Source organism: Ischnura elegans, chromosome 3, assembly GCF_921293095.1.
Source record: "Ischnura elegans chromosome 3, ioIscEleg1.1, whole genome shotgun sequence".
Taxonomy (NCBI): domain Eukaryota; kingdom Metazoa; phylum Arthropoda; class Insecta; order Odonata; family Coenagrionidae; genus Ischnura; species Ischnura elegans.
In genome coordinates, this window is record NC_060248.1 from 122027999 (window position 1) to 122049859 (window position 21861).

Here is a 21861-nt window from a genome sequence, read left to right on the forward strand (position 1 = left end):
GGGAACTCCTTTAAGAGGACCTTTTATTCGAGAAAAGACAATTCAAATGAATGTATGAATGACAATAAGCCTTTTAGTGCCAGCATTGGATGGCTGGAAGGGGTGTGCCACATCCAGATGGAGCAGCGCATCTCTACCTTCCCCAACAATACTTGGAATAGCAGGCTACTGCTGCACGTGCCCATCTATTGCTCATGAGACAGTGGCGTCATCCAAAAGACTATCTTCACTGCGACAAAAAACAACGACTGAGTTTATGTCTGGTGAAAAGAAGGCCCTAGTGCCAGAATTTTGTATTGAGTTTAATGTCACTTATTTTATTTACGTTATTTCACTCGACAAAATACAGTAATAAGTTTCAACATTGTATTGTAATTTACTTTAAATACAGTATTGAATATTATATGTACAGTACACTCCTGATTATCCTAACGGGCTAATGATGGGGAGAGAAGACGGCACGAATAATCGGAAAATACGGATAACCCAAACTTTCACTCAAATGTGTTTTAATGTTCATAATTTACGTAAAACAAACTATATATTATTATTTATGCAGTTATTCTGTTATTTAAGAGTGCTTCCCGGACTCAATGAGAGCTTTCTTTGCCAGTTCGCTATCTTTTTGGTGGCGATAACATGGTTGTAATTGCTCATTAATGCTCCATGTAAGGCCTAGTTTCGAAAACCACATATCCGAGGCTGTGTGATCATGAATACTGAAAAGTGGTTTGCACAAATGCTTCAAAACTACTGCTGGATGTCGAAAACTACACTGTCAGGCACCACATCACGTACTCGCATCTCGCACAAGTTGGCCAGGTCGCAACTGCTGCATGCTGTGTATCAGAGATCAAGGAGCACGGTCGCACACTGCGAAGCTTGGAAAACAGGAACACGGTGCTCCTGTGAATGCAGCTAGCACATGATCGCTTCCGTTTTACGAAGGGGATTTTAACAGAAATAATAAGCCTGGTGTATTCTAGCATTAATGCCGTAATTCCAATGATTTTGCATCCGATTTTTAAATTAAAGATCGCGGAAAAATTGAGCGAGAGTGAAAATCGTGCACGTATAATCCACAACCCGGATAAACCGCAGCCGGATAATTGGGAGTCTGCTGTAGTTTATAATTTTTCTAATTTGCACATAAAATAATGATTGCACTATGTTTTTGGGGCCTACATACTAAAGAAAAGGACTGTACTCTAAATCGTAAAAGGTTAATTTTCTTCGGAAGTGATTTTGCCTCACAGCTGTTCAGGTTAAGCAGTATTTGGATTAAACTTTTCAGATTAGTGGGATTATACTGTATTGATCCATAGTATTCCTAATTATATTGCATAAAGTGACCAATCCATAATAACTATGACCATTTCAGAAGTAACAAACTATGAATTTAACTTTCAGCATTATATGAAATATACGATTCAACGGCAAATTACCAGATTGGCAACCCACATACCAACCAAGCCCTCCCCAAAACAAATTTCTGGCAATGTGTCTGCTTGTAGCTATGCATGTCTGACCTTGGAGAAATACCGAGGCTAATAAATGACCACGTGTACAAGCTACTCACCTAGATGACCTCCATCTCAGAGAGGGTCAGCCGACTGGTCGACATGGCCACCCCACTGTCACTGGACGTGGAACGCACACTGCTGTGATCATCTGTGTCACTCTGGTTGCTACCATAGCCAATCACATCCACCTCATCTGCAGGGCACAAAAGAGAAGGAATGTTCATTCAAATTTGTCGCAAACATCTGGAAGACAAATTGACTAAACTCATGGAGTCGTTCAGCCAAATTCTACAACAGAAAACATGAATCATTCTTCACCGATATTTGAACATTTCCATTTTTAATTTTTTACCACATTGATAACATGGCAAAGGTAGAATACCCAATCCTTTTCCCCAGAATTAAGGATAACACATGACTTTTCATTCTGCAATTGAATGTTGGTTGAAATTCACCACACATTTCATTTTGAATAAACTTTTAACATTTACCTCATTCTCAAAAACTTTCTACTTCATGAATTTTCATAACACTAGATCACACCACGGGATTACCAACCAGGTTTAAACATATGGGATAATAATAATTAGAGAACAATACACAAACCTTTGGCTTGATAATATCGTGAAAGCAACGGGAAAATGGATGAACATAAGTCACGGGGAAATGACTAATACACAAGGAAGTTCCTAGACCTGACACAATAGAGGAAAATTGAGTGGAAAATTTTCAACCTAATTCATAAATGAAGCTACTGATGAGATATGACAGATAGCTTATAACCTTTAACAAAGTTTAAAAAAAAGGTGAACAATAAGAAAAATATTGAGCAACCTTTATACACTCCTTATCAAGCACCACATTTTCTCAACTTCAATAAGCCTGCAACATGAGTGGGCAAAGAGAGCAGATAATGTCAATGGGCATTAAAAGTATATAATTTTAGTGTTTACATAACGGCCACTGTCTATTCTGATGTCAAAAAGGCCCCAAAGGAATGCTGGCATTGATGGAGGATTCCACTCAGCAATCTATCCAGCAAGAATTCACTCAACAACTATGCAGATTAAATTTAATTTTTCACTGACAAGGAGTTCCAAAATGTTTAGCTAGCCAACTTCAAGTCTGCATTCAAGCCATCGAGAGTTGTCCAATTATAGGCTTAAGGGATGAAAGAGGGGTTGGCAGGCATGGTTGCCCAGCTAAAAATTGAAATGCCTACGGTCAGAGATGAACATAAGGCTTGCACAAAGAAATGATTCAATACACCCTTAAAAGAATCATCGAAAGAAAGGGTGAAATATGACTTGGCGCATTCCCAGCGAATGATATTCAGGAACTGCTTTTGGGGTTTTGTCCGTGTCAATATCTCCATAGCCATCACAAGATTTTGGCTCCAGACTCAGACACTGTGTTCAGGAACATTTCACTCACTTTCCTGAAGATGGTGCCCCGAGTCAGGAGACAAAACATAGGCAGCCATGAAGACATTGACCTGGCTAGAGGAAAGGGTACTCCCAGGTATTTATGAAAATTTACGTCCAAGTGACAACATCGCATAAAAGGGGGAGGGTGTGGGCGGTAAATAGAGGACAGAGATTAGTGGAGCAACGTATGCATCCTCCAGGCTTATTTTTGCCTACACAGGAGGAGGGGTGACAGGGGGTCAAAAATAAGCGAATGTGTGCTTACATAATACATGAAACACCGCACGAAGATTTATTTTCACTTTTCATTGGCATGGAGTTTCAAAAAGTTACCCCAGCCACTAGCGAGTCTAGACAACTTCAGGATATATGGACAATGATGATGATGGATGGGATATAACACAAGTTATCAAAGATGAGGTATTTGGAGAAGGGGACCGACAGCTGGGGTCATTCGATGGGAGAGTGGGAATAGAAGGATGGAGAGAAACCCTGTGTCAGTATTAGCCTACTCTTAAAAGGCACCAAGGGGATAACAAACCATCTCAATGGAAGGAGTGCTTCACTTGAAGCCAGTGGCGCTGACTCCATGGGGCGTAAGGGGGCCTGAGCCCCCTCAAAAATGCGTTATGGGTGTGAGGAAAAAAATGTGTCAGGCTTGTCGATTTTCCCCGGAGTGTCCAGATACTGAGATTCGAGTTATCAGGGTTCTAATGTTGATCACATGACTCTTCTAAAATGCTTAAAAAACTAAAAACTCACTACTTATAAAATTTCCCGGGGCAAGATCCCCGGTTTGGGCCCCCCCAATATTTTTTGTAAGTCTGCATCCCTGCTTGAAGCTCTCCATAAAGCACTACAGCAGGGATCAAGTGGTCTCTCAAAAATCACCGCCGTAACCAGGATTTGAACCCAGTCCCACATGATGGAAAGCCATTCACAAGCCACCACCCTAAGTTATCAAGTGCTTGTTTGTGTTTATCCGTCTCCAAGATGGGCTGCGAGGGGACCAAGGACAAGGAGGCAGTGGGCAGATTGTAATTCAACACGTTGACACATTGACAATTAACACGTTGACCGCTATGCCAGTCATAATGACCAGAGTCAAGAGGCTCCCGTCACGCCACGCCGGTCATAGTGACCGGCCTCTGAGCGACTGTTTCAAAGTGGATTTCTGACGCCGGAGTGACCGGAATCTCTTGCTAACATATGGGCCATGACCGTTGTGGCGTCAGAATATAAATATTTATTTTAAAGTAAAGTACAAAAACACATTTAATGTTTTATAATCCGGGAATAGTTAACAGAATGAAAAACACTAATGGCGTCAGAGGACATATCTACTAAAAACATCATGACGGTCAACGTGTTCAATAAGCGAATGTAACACTATTAAGTCCCCACTCACACCTTACTTGTTGGACTTTCATGTACAACATAGCCCTGAATGGTGTGAAATGCACCCCGACGGGATTCGAACCCGAGAGCTAGAAGGTAAGCGGGCGAGGACTTCACCGCCCCTACAACTAGATAAGTTAGCAGGGGGGGGGAAGTGGTGCTTGTGTTGTGCTTACCCGACTCCGAGATGGAGGGTGAGGAGGCAGAGGAGACGGCAGACGAGGATGCGGCCGACGACGAATTTGTACTGGAGACGGTTGAGGTGGAGCACTCGGAGACGGAGCGCCGCTTGGAGAGCAGCGAGAGGGCGGTGGCGGCGCCATTGGCCGTCGGCGGGGACGAGGGCCGCGGCGGCGGCGGGGGCGCGGCGGAAGACGACGACGACGAGAGCGAGGCGTGGGGGGCGGCCGGCGGCGGAGGGGACGACGCGTGGTGGTGGTGGTGGTGGCTGTTGTGGTGTCCGCCGTGGTGGTGGTGGTGATGGTGGTGGTGGTGGTGGTGATGGTGGCCCGACGGGGCGCCCGCCGCACCTGCCGCCACGGTCGGCAGCGGGCTCGCCTTGGGCTGCGCCGCGTCGCCCGGCGTCCCCGCCGCCGCCGTCGTCGTCAACTGCTCGAGGCGCCGCCGGAGGAACCGGTGTTCCCGGCTCAACTGCTCCTTGTGTACCGAATGCTTTCGCTCCCGCTCCTCCAGGCTCTGCGTTCGAAAGAAAGAGACACACGTGCATGAATTAATGAGAGCTTACTGTAGGGAGACAAGGGTACATAACAATTATCACTGTAATACTCCACCATAATAATAATCTTAGTCCAATACTCTACTATTCGTGGTAAGGCCTATTAATATCACTTTTTCGCCCAATCCAAAACTATAAACAATGGAATGCTGATACACTTTTCCGAAGTGAAGTTGCGCAAGTGATCATCTTGAGAAGGATCTCCAGAGTTGAGCTCCACTTAAATGCATGGGGAATCGCGCAGCTTTGAAAGCTTTTCCTCAGCACATTTCATTAGGATGCGATTACGGCTAGGAAAATAAATTATTCGGATCGCAGACGACAGTTTTTGCCCCGGTAAATGCACCATCATTTCAATCGAATCGAGCATGGCGACCAGCGTTCTATTGCTTTTAGTTCAGAAGCATAGGCGAAAAATCGAGAAATCTAACGACCATGAGGTCAGGGTATAGATAGACGAGAACGATTTTCAGATTCTGCGCATGCGACCAAGATTGCAATCGAGGAAATTCCTGATCATCTGATCCCTAATTGTGTTTGATTGGCTAAAACCTTAGATATTATACGTAAAAAGATTTGCCCTTTTATACGCATAGATAACCAATGAGGCATTTGTTCTCAACAGCAACCCGGACCATTGACGTCAAACTAAATACGTTCTCACCTGAGCGCCCATTCATGCCATTGTTTCGAGACGATGGCATAAGATAGCACATACGCAGTGCCACTCATGAGGCGTGTAATGCTAGTGGTCCACGGCAAGTTATTCAACATTAATCATGAATAAGTTTCGATGTTGGTACCGGCATTTTACCCTAGAAACTCATCTACTGTTTACATGATAGAACGCTGAAACCTAAGATAGCCGTTTCCATGTTTTTTTATTTCGAATGAAAATTTTATTTCCATTATTTTCAACAATCAAGAAAAAGGAGAGTTATCAAAATTAAAATTAAATGAAAATTTAATTTACTGTTTTTTATATACATCATAATAATATTGAAGATGAGGGTTTGGATGTTATTATCAGATTTTGGTCACAGAGAAGTCACCGATGGCGCTCTGTTTATCTTCTCTCTGAGAATGAGAGCAAATAGGGGCTCAACAATGAGGATGTTCCGTCGGGGGTGGGGGGGGGGTTTAAGGGGGGAAAGGTGGAGTTGGGGGTGCGAGGTTGCCATCGCAACTACCGCGTTAACTACTCCTTCAAGAGGGCGGCCAAGGATAAGGTCAATGACTCAATCTTTGACGGGTGCTTTTTCCATTCATCGATACAAGTGGACTGGTGTCGAAAATTTTGCTGTCCATTCAATGTGAATAACAACGGATTAAAGTAGGGAAAAAGTGAGTTTCCGTGAGCAAACACAAGTCGACAAGAGTCGGCGGAATAAAAATCACCCATTGGTATGATACATTATTCGCCAAAATATATTCTACACATTATGGTGGTATTTTCTATTACGTGATGTATAATGTAGGAGTGCAGAATTCATCAGGTAATACGCAAACTAAAATTAAATCAAGGGGGCGCCTCACCCCCGCTGGACCCGTCTCTTGGTGATCTAGGGCTCGTTTGAGCTTACGCTTTCAGATTGACATTTTCAGGGTTTAAAGAGTAGATTGTTTTTCAATAATGCCCTGCACTTAAAAATCGGAAATTTAACCTCAATAGTTTCTCTAAGGGAGGGTGAGGCACAAGTTAATTTTGATAAGAATATGCTGATAATTTTGAGATGACGGTGTACGTTTATGCCTCACGAAAAAAGACAGCACGCGAATGATCTATGGGGATTGATGCTAAGAAGTATCCTAAGCATCAAACACGTTCGGCGAGATCCCTTAGTACACATGAGTGTATCTGGGCTCGCTCCAGAGAAACTCTTGCTTATAGATATGCTCCAACGGCTTGCCTGAAGGGCTCTCTTCGGATCGCGTTTTTGCGGCCGGAAGAGTGATGGCACGGGAGATTTTTGGATTTCTCGTCCCTGGCACGCGCCCATGAAATGTGGCCAAAAAGACCCTGTGGGCGCACACGACAGCCTCGCGGGAAACACGCACTCGTCCAAATCCCGATCGGCTACTGGACGACGAAAACAGGGCCCGAGGATCGACTTCAAAGACTCGTCGGCGGCATTGCAGTGCAATCGTCGGTGGAGCAAGCCACCAGGAATAAATGAAACGCCCTCCTCACCCACACTCTTCGCCTTCGATTTCATTCAGCGATCCACCGCCACAGCGGATCTGGACCAAATCGGAGGGGTGGGTCGGTGTATCTACACTTCGCAGGGAGTGGCGCACTTAGTAGTCCCGAACAGAAAAATGCTGGCCAAAATTGAAATCGTCACTACGCCTCCCGGGTGGAAGACTGCGATTTACCGCTCTATTTATGATTTTCCCCTAACATCTCATCTTTCAACGCAGATTTTTTTTGTCTTCGCACCAAACTTCCGCCCCCCTCTATACGTTTCATTAACTTCATTTTATGCGTACGATTACAGAACGTGTGGTCGATTCAAACAATGAACTGCTTCCGTAGCTCAAATGTTAGTTTAGTGCGATGTCTTCAATCCATTTAATGTTAAGGTGACTTATTTCCTCGAGACATTGCCACTGATTCTAGCTCAATAAAATGTCTTAACTTCATTAAATGGGAAAGCGCATCGACAATTTTTTGAGATGCGTGCAGGGCGAACCATTTTCTATCAATACCTGCAATAGAGTATTTGCCCACGCGAAAAATAGCAAAGAAAAGTTATGAATTTAAACAATAGACTTGGGTTTAATTTAGTGGAATTCTTCACTCATGATGATAGAAGAACACACAACCTTTTTTAATTTTCCACACTATAATCAAACTTACACCGACAAAGGTTTAAACGGATAACCATCATTTTCAAGGCGCCGAACACCAGCAAAGTGAACAACTATTATACTACGCAAAAGTGAATCGTGCACTTTAATGGGTTTACGAAGTTGTCGCTGACGGCAGTGCGAGCCTATTTATCGGAGAAATAAACTGTAATTACGGCTTTTTAAGAAAATTCATACTCGTGATGATATCATTTACCAAATTTATAACGTACAAAACACTGGAATAGTGAACCATCATTAAAATTACTAAAGTTTGAACGCTATCAATCTGGTAAATTATCTCATCACGAATATAAACTTTCTTTTGAAAGCCTTAAAGCTTATTTCTCCGAGAAATCGGATCGCTCTTCTGTAAGCGATGACTTTGCAAACCCAATAACATGCGCGGTTGGTGGCGACACGTCTAATTGTTAGTGTCCCATTGGAGAATCCCCTACATTGCAGCATATTCATTCTTCCATTCTCCTCCCCACCACTTTTGATCGCGGGTGAGTGAGGCGCCCGAGGACGTAATTCGAGTCCTCCTTCCCCCCCTCCCCCCGCTCTCTCAGTTCCCTTTCACGCCTGCCCCCTCTCCACCCCCCCCCCCCCCCACGCCCGCTCTGCGAATACACGGGAGGGGCGGGGGCAGTCGATACGAGGGTGGGAGGGGAATCGATGAAAGGAGGTCGAGGCGAGGCACATGCGGACACCACGCGGCCTCCCCATCGCAAACACCACTAACGCATTCGCGCAAGTACCACACATTTCAACTGGAAAAATATGCCCAAAATAACGAAGTTAACTCTACTTGGTGCACTTGGAGATGCAAAAGCTGTCACAGACCGTGAAAGGTTTTTTAGGGAGATACAACGAGAAACATTAGAGCTATAATATCCAATTATTTTTGTCGCATTGATATAATAATAAATTAACATTTTCTCTAGATTATTATTGCATCAATCAAATAAAAAACATTAGAATTAATATCATTGAATCCTTCATCATAATAAAACCATTAAATAGAAATAACCAGGGATGGTCGGATCGGATACCTCGGATCTGGATCCGAAATTTTAAATAATAGCTTCAGTAAATGCAACGCCCCACAAGGGTGGAAACAGTTCCGATTCTATCTTCGAATGCGCCGTCACATGCGATTCTTGTCCTACTCATGAACCGTTTGGTTTGAAAGCTCTCGTAGGAGAATTTCAGCCGTGGAAAAAGGCAAAATAGGATTGGCACATAGTGTGACTCTTCCCAAGAGATTGAACAATCATCGGAGGATTCTCAGCGTCAGGAATTTGAAAATGCATTTGGATCCGAAAATATCCGACCCGAAAGATCCGGCTCCGAAAATGAAGGATCCGTTCCGAATCCGGATCCGAAAAAAATCCATCCCTAGCAATTACAGTGCAAATGATTTTTACCATATTTTCCGAAAAATTAATTTAGAGTGAATGGGATACAGGTCTTTCCGATCGAAATATATTCAGATTCATATTTTTTTTTATCTTCGTCTTCCCGAAAAAAGCACCATGAGGTCTCTTACTACGGGGGTCCTCCGCATGTAACAATAAACGATCACAAACTCCCATACACCGGATAGGGGCGACCAACCCGGGCGGCATTCGAACCCGCGAGCTTCATTTTGGCAGTCGACGAATTTAAACCGCACCACCGAGATATGAGCCGAGAAAAAAATTCCGCGAGTCGGATCCAACCAAACCATCCTCCGAGTCGCAAAATTCATCCGATTTATGTGAGATGAGAAAAAAATTAGAATTGCGTGATTGCCCGTGCCTTTAAATGAAGCGAATTATCATCGAGGTCTTTCTCAAGATGGCCAGAAGAGAAATGTTTTTGGTTCACTTGTGGAGAGGGTATCGGCATTCAAGTTTTTCAAGTTAAGTACCCGTAAAGCATAGTTTTATTCACAAGAAAAGGAATATCGACGGTAGAGGCGGCGAACGAAAAAGAATCTAGTCAAACGACCCTTACCCACCAAATTCTTACCGCTGCCCCACATATATTGAAAATATAATTTTACGATAGTTTCGACGATTCCTAGTTTCTATGCAAAAAAAGGAGCGGTTTTCAGTCTACACATTGAGACGAGATTGAAAAAGAAAATCCCCGAACTCACGTGACCCCTCTCCCTCCGACCTTTCCGTATCCACGAAGGTCACGGATTGGTTGATTCCCTCGAGAGTATGGTTTGATCTGATGCGGGTATTTTACTCCGAGTGAAAATTCTATTCCCATAAAAATTACGGTGAATGAGCGGCATCGGGTTAAAAATTTTTTAAAGGTTTTACTTACTATATTTTTCCATGTCCAATCATGAACTCGGTATTGTGGTGACTCAAGTGATTTCATTGTTGACCCCAACTTACGGCTACATCGCAGCCACGTTGAGCGCTCTGTTTGCACTTAATATCAGTACGCGCGGGGCTCTCCGAACTTGGGACTACTCAACGATAACTATAAAAATGGGGCCCAACATCAAATCGGTTTCATAAGGAGCTCAGACGAATCATGGACGTAACACCATGTCCGACATGGTCTCACAATCTTATATAAATGCATGGTCAGCCGACGTTGACTGGTATGGAAATACATAGAAAATTATACATTTCTTTAAATGGAATATCTTCCAAATCAAAGCCAAGAAAAGAAAATTACACAAATAGTAATATTTTGGACAAGGGTTTGTAATAATAAGCCCCATGTGCGATATCACACTTAAGCCCTAGGAATGACCCTGTAAATATGAACGAAGTGAAATTCGTTCAATATGACATTTCGATAGAGCAGGGAACATAAAAAGTCCCCGCACAAATAATAATAATAATAATAATATATAATTTATTCCATTTACAATCAAATATTACATTTTAGAACATACTTAAATATTTTGGAATATATAGGTACCCGTTTTAGTAGTTTTGGGGCTACCATCATAAACTTTTTACATAGGTCTGGTGCTAGCACACATGAGAAGTAAAATTTCTTTGTATTCAGTTATTTGTTCTATTGCCGATTGCATTCATTATTACAAAACGTATTTCAAATATTTGGACAAGGATAACTATTTTTCTTATTTTTCTTATATAAACGCATAATTACATACATAGAATATACAATATACCTTTTATTGTAAACTTTTTAACCCACCTTTCTTAGTAGAAACTCTACTTCCTCACACATCATAAGCCATTTTTTAACGGCGGATTTAAATCCCCATCTTTTTTCCGAGTTTGCTACATTACTCGGCAACATGCTAAACAATTTAGGCCCTAAGTAATTGTATGACTGTCGATAAATTTCGGTCGTCGGCCTAGGTATATGGAAGTTTCTCCAAGCTCTAATGTCATAGTTTTGTGGTCGGGCCTTTTCACCACTACGGTTATAGAATATTCTAAGGACTTTATAAATGAATAAATGCCTTAGTGGGAGGACATCTAATTTTTTGAATAGAGGAAATGAGTGGCTTTTCCTATACGATCGTGTTATAACCCTGATAACCCTTTTTTGCGCCACTATCAATGGTTTAATGTTGATAAAATATGCTCCACTTGGTGCATTATGCTCCAAATGGTTTAATGTTGATAAAATATGCTTATAATAATTACAGAAAAATAAATTTTATCGAAGTCATAAATTACGACTCCACTGATACAATTACCGCTGGCCTTTACGGACCATTAAAATGTGTGCCGCGACCCCATCGCAGCTTCACCGTCCCCCCCACTATGTTTACTTAAACGAGGAGAAAATATGAGCCACCGCGTACGAGAATCCCTGACCTAAACAAATCGTTATGACAGATGCCTAGCGGTTAGAGGCGAGAGCAATCGCGGCGAAGGATAAATATTGGTAGACCACATGTTGGAAAAGTACCGAGTATACCATGCGGGGGGGAGGGGATGGGAGGGGGGGGCGTCGCCGAATGTCTTCAGCAGAGACATGCATGGCAGACACACACACACCCAACTGAACGTCTCCTTCTCGAAGGCGGATGCAGAATGGAATGGATGCTGACGGGAACAGAACGATGCATTCTCAGCGAGTGGGGATCACTAGCCCCAAGAGAAAAAAAACTGCCCTCTCCTAGCGAGAACTATTTACAGCTTAGCTGTGTCATGAACATTATCGCCTACCCACAGTATGTGCCGTCACTTGGAATCCGAGTTTTGATTTTCTTCGTAAATGATATTTTGAGTTATAAGCTAACGACAGAAACGATACGATTTTACAATGTCTGGTAAAAATTTTGCGGAGCATGAAAACTGGAGTTAACTCATCCTTGCGTTGGAGATCATGAGTTTAACTAAACGTTATTTTGAACTACTTTTACCAAATATAACTTACTAGCATTCTCCAGCTAAGATTTTGGCTGTACCATGTTCCGGTTAAGAGATACCGGCCATAAAAGATATATTTTGCCGCACGGATCGGTGTATGAATACGTTTTATTCTAGGAGGGGTTCAATTCGCGCATCTCTTTTTCTTTATTTCTTCTTATTTTTTGATAACGACAGGTGCCATAACTCCACCTCCCCCCGCCTACGCGGGGCGTCTTGCGGGGTGGTATGCACTATTGTATTAAATAACTCTACTTCACCTTTCGGAATTAAAGATGCTATCCCCAATCAAAATCAAATTTAATAGCTCATTTTCTATCCTACTCCGATAAAATTACGTGATTTTTTGCACAATGGGATATTTATTTGCGCATTATTACGTATTACATACGATCCTATTTATCGGAGAAATAATAATAAATGATAAATAGGATTAACCTTGGAGCATACCACTCTAAGTTTGGATAAAAAGATTTTGCCTTGAGACCTTTTTTCAACAGTTTTCATGGAATCCAAGTTAAATTTAGAGTGAAAAAAAAACTTTTAAACCATTCGGAATTAAAGATGCTATCCCCAATAAAAATCAAATTAAAAAACTCATTTTCTTTACTACTCCTATAAAATTTCGCGATTTTTCGCACACATGGGATATTTATTTACGCATCAAATAACGATTTAGAAAACTCATAGTCCAATATTTGAAACAGTTATATTCCATTCCAATATGATTCTCTGATGCATGGGTTAACATAGATTTCCGGGTTATCAAAACATTTCTTGGGTTCAACTAAATATCGCTGTTGTCTCAGAAATATAATTGATATAAAGTCATTTTTCCTCTATTATGGACTCATAAACTCCGCATCAAAGAATTTATGGGGAATTATGACAAAGAATTGGTAACGTTAATGACGGTAGTGTGCATGAAGCTTATAAAAAATTAAATGACCCAGGCCCGTCCCTCCGAGTGGTGTGAAACCACCGTCCACGTATTGTCACCACTGTCCCGGGCACACTCGAGCGGCATGCACGCGCGAAGCACTCTCTCACCTTGATGAACCTCTTCGCTTTGGTGAGGAGGCCGAGCGTCGTGTGCCTGGAAGCCTCCGGCCCCAGAGGCACCATCTCCTTCAGCTTCTCCAGGCAGTTCCGGAGGTGGGCACGCCTGTGAAAAAAAGACCAATCGATCAGCAACACAAACACGATAGAGAGTTTTTTTGCGACATCATTTGGAAGCAATGCATCATGCAAAATGGGCACAAAGTACAACAATGGACTCGCTACTCCAAAACCAGGGGCTGACAGGCCACGAATCCCCGCTGGGTCTGCAAAACCGGGTTCGTACTGATCCAAGTGCCCAGCGAGCGAGAGTTTTCCAAATTTCAAATAATAAAATCCAGATTGCATAGCAATTTCTACCAGGGAAAATATTGCGCCCTTAGTTTAGAAATACTGTTAGCTTTTTAGGCAGACAATAATTACAATTTTGACCATTTTTACCCAGTAATCAGGATAAATGAAAACACTGATACTTTAAATTGTCATTAGGTCTTTCGTTTAACCCATTAAAAAAATGCTCCTCCAACTGTTTTATCTCACTGTTAGAAGAGAGGGCTTTCCTCTTGGGGCCCTTTGATCACGTCGCTTCCGGGGTCCTCGGGTGACCGAACAGAAGGGCCAAATGTGATCAACTTATTTTTTATTCTGCCGACCCAAAGTGGGCACGCACAAATCGTCCGGGATTCGTTCCGACACCGAATAATAATTTTACAAGTTAACGTCTGTTGTTCCAACACACGCCTAACTCCTATTGAGGTGGCTTCTGGGGTGGTACGTAGATGAATACCGAAGGCTATTTATGTACATAATTAATATGCGGATATTTGATTACGTGCCATAATAAATGTATAAATTATGGCCCGTAATCCATCCGAGCACATCCACCCCCAGGTCAAGAAAAAGGATTGAGTCATCATTAGGGTCGCTATAACCATTATCCATGGCAACCCCGAAACAAATGAATGGTGACTAGTGTTCTACGTCAGAAAACAAGCAATCAACGTCCCTTCCGCAGTAAATTTATAACACCATGGGTTAGATCGAAACTTTGGCCAAATCGATAGCGATCAAACATTCCTGATCCGCAAACAGCAGCGATAATCAAAGTTTCCAATCGATCGTTGGAATCCCTTAGCGCTGATTAGGACGGACATCGTGAAGGGTGAGAGAGAGTGGGCAAGGCGTCCCTGTGACACCTGTATGTGGGCAACCGGGCGGCGCTCGTCCGTCCCGCACGGCTGCATACCTCTCCCGCGAATCGATCGGAGATCCATCGGCCTCCTCCCCTCCCCCCTCCTCCTCTCTCACGCGATGACGACGAATAGAAGGCATTCCCGTCAATAAGCACGATTAGCTTCACGTGAGTGATGGGGGGGGGGGGGGGGGGATGACGTCACCGCGGGAGATAGTGCGAAACCAAAGGGAGCATGAAACCTCAGCATGAGACTAAGGGTCGGAAAAAGTGATGTACATAATTCATTACTGCACATTTGGACAAGGTTGGCAACTCCCTATACCTTAGGCGTGACCACAGGTGATTGGCTGATATACAGAGCGGTTGGATTGATTCCGATTAGTTAATTTCAAGATAAAATTCAATTCGCATCAAATTCAAAGAATCGATAAGAAGAAGAGACAGCAGGATGTCAATTTAACTGTTTTTAAGGATTTACATCAGAGATTTTCTCCAATTTCCACGTTAGAATGGCCATTTTATCGGAATATCACGGAATCAATGTTGGACGGTTTCTTTCTATTAAAGCGAAACAGTGTCCGGCGCCATATTCTTTGTTTCCTCTTTAGTCTGAACCTTGAGCGGCGCGCCGCGGCGGTTTACAAAGGGTACGCGAGAGCGACCACGCGGTTTTCTCGGCACAGTTTTGCCTTCGGTGTTCAATTGCGAGAGCCTCCACTGCCGCTCACGGTTAAACACACTTCACATACGAGACGGTGGTTAACAAGGGAAAAAGCGAATAACGGCATTCTTCACAGATAAAACTGTATCAGGCTTATATTTTTAGATTCATAATAAAGACGACCCAGATGATGGCGTTGCGTTGAAACCGTGTCTCGCCGAAGAGTTAAAATAAGCAATCTTCATTAGGAACAAAAGTCATTACCATAGAGTCAAGCATGATTTAATTACGAAAATTTGTAGAATAAAATTATCACCAGTGAGAATTACAATAAATCCAGCGATAAAATTAACAGTTTCAAAGAACGGTGGGTATAATTAGGTAATGAACACTTCGTCTATATACGCGCTCTGTAAGGTAACGGTACCTATTCTGTTTTCCTCATTCCCAAGAACCGTGCAACAATAGCGATGGCGTGATATCGAGTGCCTCTCCACCCAGTTCCATGATCTCGCTGCACGATAGGTGCGAGATTTCGCGAGGAGAGGCGACCGCTCTCACGGCAGAGCACGCGCACGCACAGACCGCATTCACGCAAGTCACGTCTCACGACCATACCAACACCAACAGATCTTAAGATCGTTATATCGATCGCAATTGGATTCGAAGGAAGCAGAGTTGTTCACCATAACCGGAAGCGATCGTCTTCTTCGTTGCCAAAGCCTACAAAGCCGCGTTTCGTAAGGGTCTTTGATGAGCGAATTGTTTTTATTCGAGCTTTTACGGTCATTCCAGCACGCATAATTGCGAATGAACGCAAATGTTATAATAAAGTCAACATATTACGCGGGTGGAGCATAGTAACACAAAATCAAGCATTTTGAATCATTCCAGATGCTGCGGTCGGCGACAGTGGCGTAGCCAGGGGAGGTTTAGGGGGTCCGGACCTCCCCCCACCCCTCCGAAATATAAAAATACAATTATTTTCCTTCATAAAAGAAAATAAAATATTGAAAAATCATAAATTTACAAATTATTTCTTTAACAAATGAAGTTTTTTCGATTATGAAAAGTGTTAAAAATTAGTTTTAAACCCATTGCTTCGTACCCTGTTTTTCAAATATTTCCCCCCCGGTTTTGGACCACCCCTTCAAACGAAATTCCCGGCTACACCACTGGTCGGCGATGGCCACCGATGCTCCAGCGTGCGCAACGAACCGTTGGCCATCGACTAAGCTACCCACAGAGAAAACCTCAGAGCCGAAGATGCGTCACTTTCAAAAACGATTCCTTTCCTAGGTTAAGCACAAGGTTCCTCGTCTATTTCACCGGGCCCGTACTCTTCCTTCCCGGCTTGCCTAACATCCTTCCCTACTTTCGAGCTTTCAACATCCTCTCACCACTCTCCCGATAAACAGTCTCCCTTATCACGGCCGAAAGTTTCCCCTCTTCGCCCACCACCTCCCTCTCCACCTTCATGCAGCAAGCAAACATTCTCTCCATTCCCTTCCTGGAAACTGCTTCTCATCTTCTTAGAGGTTCTAAGCTCCCTCACCGCACGGTGATACACCTCGACAAGCCGTTGGCGAGTCTTTCTTAACACACACACACTGCAACCTATTGAGCTTCAATAAATCCCTTGCATGACAAACAGAAACTTTCGCTCCACCATTATAATTTACCCTTATTTGGTACAAGTGCCCGGCGTACACTTGGCGACGACGGATGGTTAAGCCACTCAAATGATCGTCAAGCGCAATGCAATTGTGCAATTCCATCTCAGTACACCGAATTAAATAAATAAATTGGACGGTTGAACATGGAAAACCCGCATCAAATACAGAAACGACCGGGGTCACGATATACCGGCATAATGGTCATTATTTAGAGTCATTTCTCTATGTAATGTGTACTTCGTAACAACGCGTTGCAAAGGTAAAGAAACCCTGTGGGGAGGGGGGGTACTGCGGGGATTCACTCCTGACGACGGGCTCGTTGGTCCGAGACCCCAGGACCTCAATCAAGAGGGTGGAGGACAATAGGAAGGACAAGGGAAGGAGGTGGCGCAACGATTAAGGAGCCCGCCGACGCTTCTGGAGATTGGGATATGGATGAAAGAATCAAGGACCGTCGTTTGGGCGAAGAAGTCTACCGCGAACGAAAGTGGATTTATTGTTCCTAGAAAAATGGGAGATCATCCTATGAGGAGAATTCTCATGAGATTTCACTCTAAATTATATACGGATTATTATTATTGCACATTTACTTACAGTAATTTTTTTTCGTTTGGTTTTCAAATACCGCCAAGTGTATTCGGGTCAGCCATCCTATCTTTCTGCACCTTTCGCACCCAGGGTGGGATGCTTTGCGCAAGTAGCGGCACAGAAAACGAATTCGGGAGGGCTTTTTAAATGCATAATATATATGAAGTATAATAATGAAGAAGTCCTAAGGCGAGTAGGTGAGAAGAGAAGCCCCAAGAAAACTTTAATAAGAAGACGGAACAACCTTATAGGCCGGCCATACATATTTTGAGACATGGCCTGATAAAGACAATCGTCGACGGACAAGTGGATGGCAAAAACGGAAAAGGAAGACCTCGTATAAAATATATGGAAAAGTAAAGAAGGATGTGAAAGCGAAGAATTACGTTTGAGTGAAAAGATTAGCTGATAGAGAATTGAGTGGAGAGCTGCGTCAAACCAATCTCAGGATTGCTGACCAGTGATGACGATGATGATGATGATACAAAATCGGGGAGGAGGGGAGGTTTGGTTTTAAGAGGGAGGGTTAGAATGCGCCTGGAATACGCCCGCTCGTCCGTATCCGGGCGAAGGCCGACCGTTCCGATGCAGTTATCTACCCCTGAAACGAAACACCCCTCCCCAAGAATTCAAAACGAATTGACAAGCTGTTCAAAAGGAACGTTGACTTGGTCATGCGAAGGTGGGGGCGGAGCGGTGTTCGTCGTGCATGCCAGGTGGCGTCCCTTGCCTCGAGAGAGCAAGGGTGAGGGCGAAGGGCGGGAAGAAAACGCGCATAACATTTACATCTCATCCTCACGAAGGGGGCGTGGCACGAAAAAGCAAATTTACCAACGAACCCACGATGCATATCGTCGAAGCGTATACATACGTCATACGTACGGCGTTAAAAAAAAAACTTTTGAGAGAAGGTATGGATATTCTTTTAAGTCACGCGAACCTCGAGAGTTCCTGATTGGTTTGAGGCAGGGCCGCGTTTGGTGATGATGAAGTCCTATTCAAAATGAACCCCCGGAGGGCCCAACCGTTTCCAACTGAACTCGCTTATCTCATCTCATCTTCATCTTAAAAAAATAAACATATGCACCTCGCAAATTAATTGACCACTGTAGGTTGAACCCCGAGTTGAGCGAAGGTAATTAAGAGCCACTGTCAACAGCCACTGGCGTGTGATATTCACACGTCGATTTCCGGGAAGTGGTGGCGATCAAAAAATGAATTGTTAGAGTGGGCAGAAGTTTCACTCGAACTAGAACCCGGTACCCGTCACTCCAAGGCTGTGCATAGCAGGGTGTCAATTCCTAATTAAAAGAGGGGGAATACTATCATTCCTTCATCAAACATTGAAAAATAAAAGTTGGAGTTACAATGTAAACTAACCCCTCCTATCATGTCTTGACATTTCAAACCAAGCCAATAGAATTTTTTACCGACTAAAACTAATCAGTCTTGTTCCCAGTTGAAACCATTAATTTTAGAATTGCATCGCCCACATTGTGGCTATTTTTGCTTAATTTAAAGCGATACATAACGAGTACTTAATTTAAAACTTCAGCGCTGGTCAAATTCTTGTGTTAGGTTTGCACTTAGTCTACGAAGAGATGTCCATGTTCTTATCTTAATGAAGAAAATGGTATGGCTTTCTCCACAAAATCGACGGAAATTTTTTCTAACTCCATTCACCTATGCGCTATTTCTTCATCGATTGCCTCAATATATATTCACTTTTCCAATTCGAACACAAATCCACAAATATTGCCCCTAGAATAGATGTAAATTTCCTACACCAACACTCACATTGAACAGCCACTTCCCAGAATTAATTCCACACGGTAGGAAGCATTATGTGACACAAAATTGATTATTATGTGAAAATATACACTCCTTGAAACCCTTTCACACAAAGGTCTATAATTCACTTCTTACGAACTCTTTGTAGACCATTTTACCATAAAGTTAAATTTATCTCTTCCCAAATAATATTTTCGCAAATCAAAAGCATATTCAAGATCTTATTATGGCTACTGATCAACGTTTTTGTACTGTGTGCCCACTGACATTATTCCCTTTCGTAAAATCAATAAGAAATACAAAATATACGGAGGCTAATAACAAATGCAATAATTTTTAATTTAATAATTAACTATCTCAACTTCAGAAGTGCATATTTATCAACGTGTATTATTTTATAGAGAAATAATTCTCGTATCAAAGAAATATATAAATACTTCCATTTGTGAGAATAAGCTCTTATGCTTCTAAAACGAGTAATTATGTTTATTTACCTAATTGAATACATCAATTTGAATCGAATGTTGCTTTGAAAGGAAGTGCTTATCTTATGTACATCTCATAGCAATATTTTTTTCACAATTCTTCATCTGCCATCCTCGGTGCATCTCGAGCACGTCGGCTGGACTGCAATGATGACCACACTTGAGCTTCCGCCGTCCATGAGCTGGGCTTCGCTTCGGCCGCGCCCATGTCCACTTGTCCCATTCACACACACACGTCGTTGGGAATGTTGGTGTGCGCTACGCGCTTGCCGGAGGCGCTTCCGAGGCGGGAAGAGAGCAACAAGTGCGCCCCCCTCCCCAATAATAACTCCATTCCCCCCACCCCCACACACACACCGTCGTCCGGGGGCGGGAGAGAGCGGGGGGAGGGGGGGTCCCCCCGAAGGAGGGGCGGCAGGTGGTCGTTAGACGAGGCGGGGGCGGAATCCGACGCCCCACGTGGAATACCGCCATGCGGTCGTCACGAGGTGCCCTCACAACTTCGCATCGCAACGGCGCGGTGACCACATCCCGGGTCAACGAAACAGGGAAAGACACTACGAAATGAGGGGAAATTAAGAGAACGTGTAGGGCTACTCCCTAACAGAGACAAAGTTACTGATAAAAATTATATCTGCTACTATCACAATCTGTTCCACCTAATAGACGCCCTGACCATCGCACATTACATTACTACATACTGGTTAACACTGATAAAATCGTAAGATGGCTCATTTAATACATTAGATCGGTTTTCACACTATACTGAAAACTATACATTACAAGGAATATGCTTTAGGGGGAATTGGGGAGGCCTAGGGGGTGGCGACCCCCCTCCCCCCACGCGCGCGCACCCTCCATGACCCCTTAGTCACCGGTCGGTATTGAGTGACTCGTCTCGATGCCACGATATTAATAAGCGATCTTTAATTTTAAGCAGATGCAGTTATTATGTGTCAAAACTATACAACAGTTTTAATTATATCTTATTTCTCTGAGGCTTTGGGGAGGTCTATCTTCCTCATCCTCCCATAGTTACACCACTCCTATACAACAATATAGAACATTCACATATGCCACCTAACGCTCGAGACAACTATTCAGGTAAGATTTAGAACATTATATTCTGCAACCACACACTGCATCGAGGGTAAGAAGTTAATGAAGACAGTAAAAGGAATGGCATTCCGAGGCAAAACAAAAGCTCAAGTGCCATGAAGGAAGGGTGGAGAGAAACCTGGCGTTAGCCTGCTTGAGGCGAAAATCTCCTGAGCGGCCAAGGTTTAACGTCCCATCCGACGGACGGAATTAACCCTTCCATAAAAAATAACGCGTGCTGGGAGGCCATTCATCACTCAAGTGTAAACTTAATAACAACACACTGTGTTAAAATAGTACTTAGTAGCTACTTAGCTTCCCAGAAGCCTTATCCGTAGCTCACTTCTCTATTCCATTATCACTATCCATTTTATTTTTCATTCTCAGGCGCATTACCCCAATATTTAAGGTAAAAGTTAAAAAAGCAGCGAATAAAATCATTGAAACAAGTAACCTTTACTCTACATTCAATTTATTTCGCGCAAATTCTAAATCGATTAAACCTCACGACATTTTCCCGTTAATTTACGCTGGTTTCGTTAAGGGTTTTATGGAAAGCACCACTGACCTTATGGCACCGTAATTAGCGTTAAGGGGTTCCTAAAGTTAATTCATCGCTAACATTTTTTCATATTGCGGGACAAGATAGAAGACCAGGCAGTCCTATTCCCCACGGCGGCAGCACTTGGACGTTTTTCGGGGCAGCCTTACGAACTCCACACTGGTATGTGATTCGTGCAACGAAAAACATCGCTGATGATCGGGAAGGACGGTGAAAATCATACAGTGGAGTCCAACTGATCCGTTCTCATTCGGACAGAACCCTGTTCGAATTACTAGACTGTTCGGATTGGCCGCAATAATAGCAAAAAAATCAGTTTGAAACGGAAGAAGGAATCACAAGCGTACGTAGTGCTTAGTACAGCGGAACTGGACAAGACTGTCCTCGCCCTGCCCCTTCTTCCACGAACCACACTCACGCTAAGAACTCATATTTTTTACTCTCT

The 21861-nt window shown here is 43.2% G+C and overlaps 1 protein-coding gene across 1 annotated transcript in view; it reads right to left on the reverse strand.

Annotated features, from left to right (window-relative positions):
- LOC124156465 (SKI/DACH domain-containing protein 1-like) overlaps positions 1-21861 on the reverse strand; it is a 116440-nt gene that overhangs the window by 5830 nt on the left and 88749 nt on the right. The window contains exons 4-6 of the mRNA XM_046531037.1: positions 13352-13466; positions 4525-5044; positions 1580-1716 (exon numbers count right to left, since the gene is read on the reverse strand). Of these exons, the coding sequence (XP_046386993.1) occupies positions 1580-1716; positions 4525-5044; positions 13352-13466 (772 nt within the window). The remainder of the gene's footprint in view (positions 1-1579; positions 1717-4524; positions 5045-13351; positions 13467-21861) is intronic.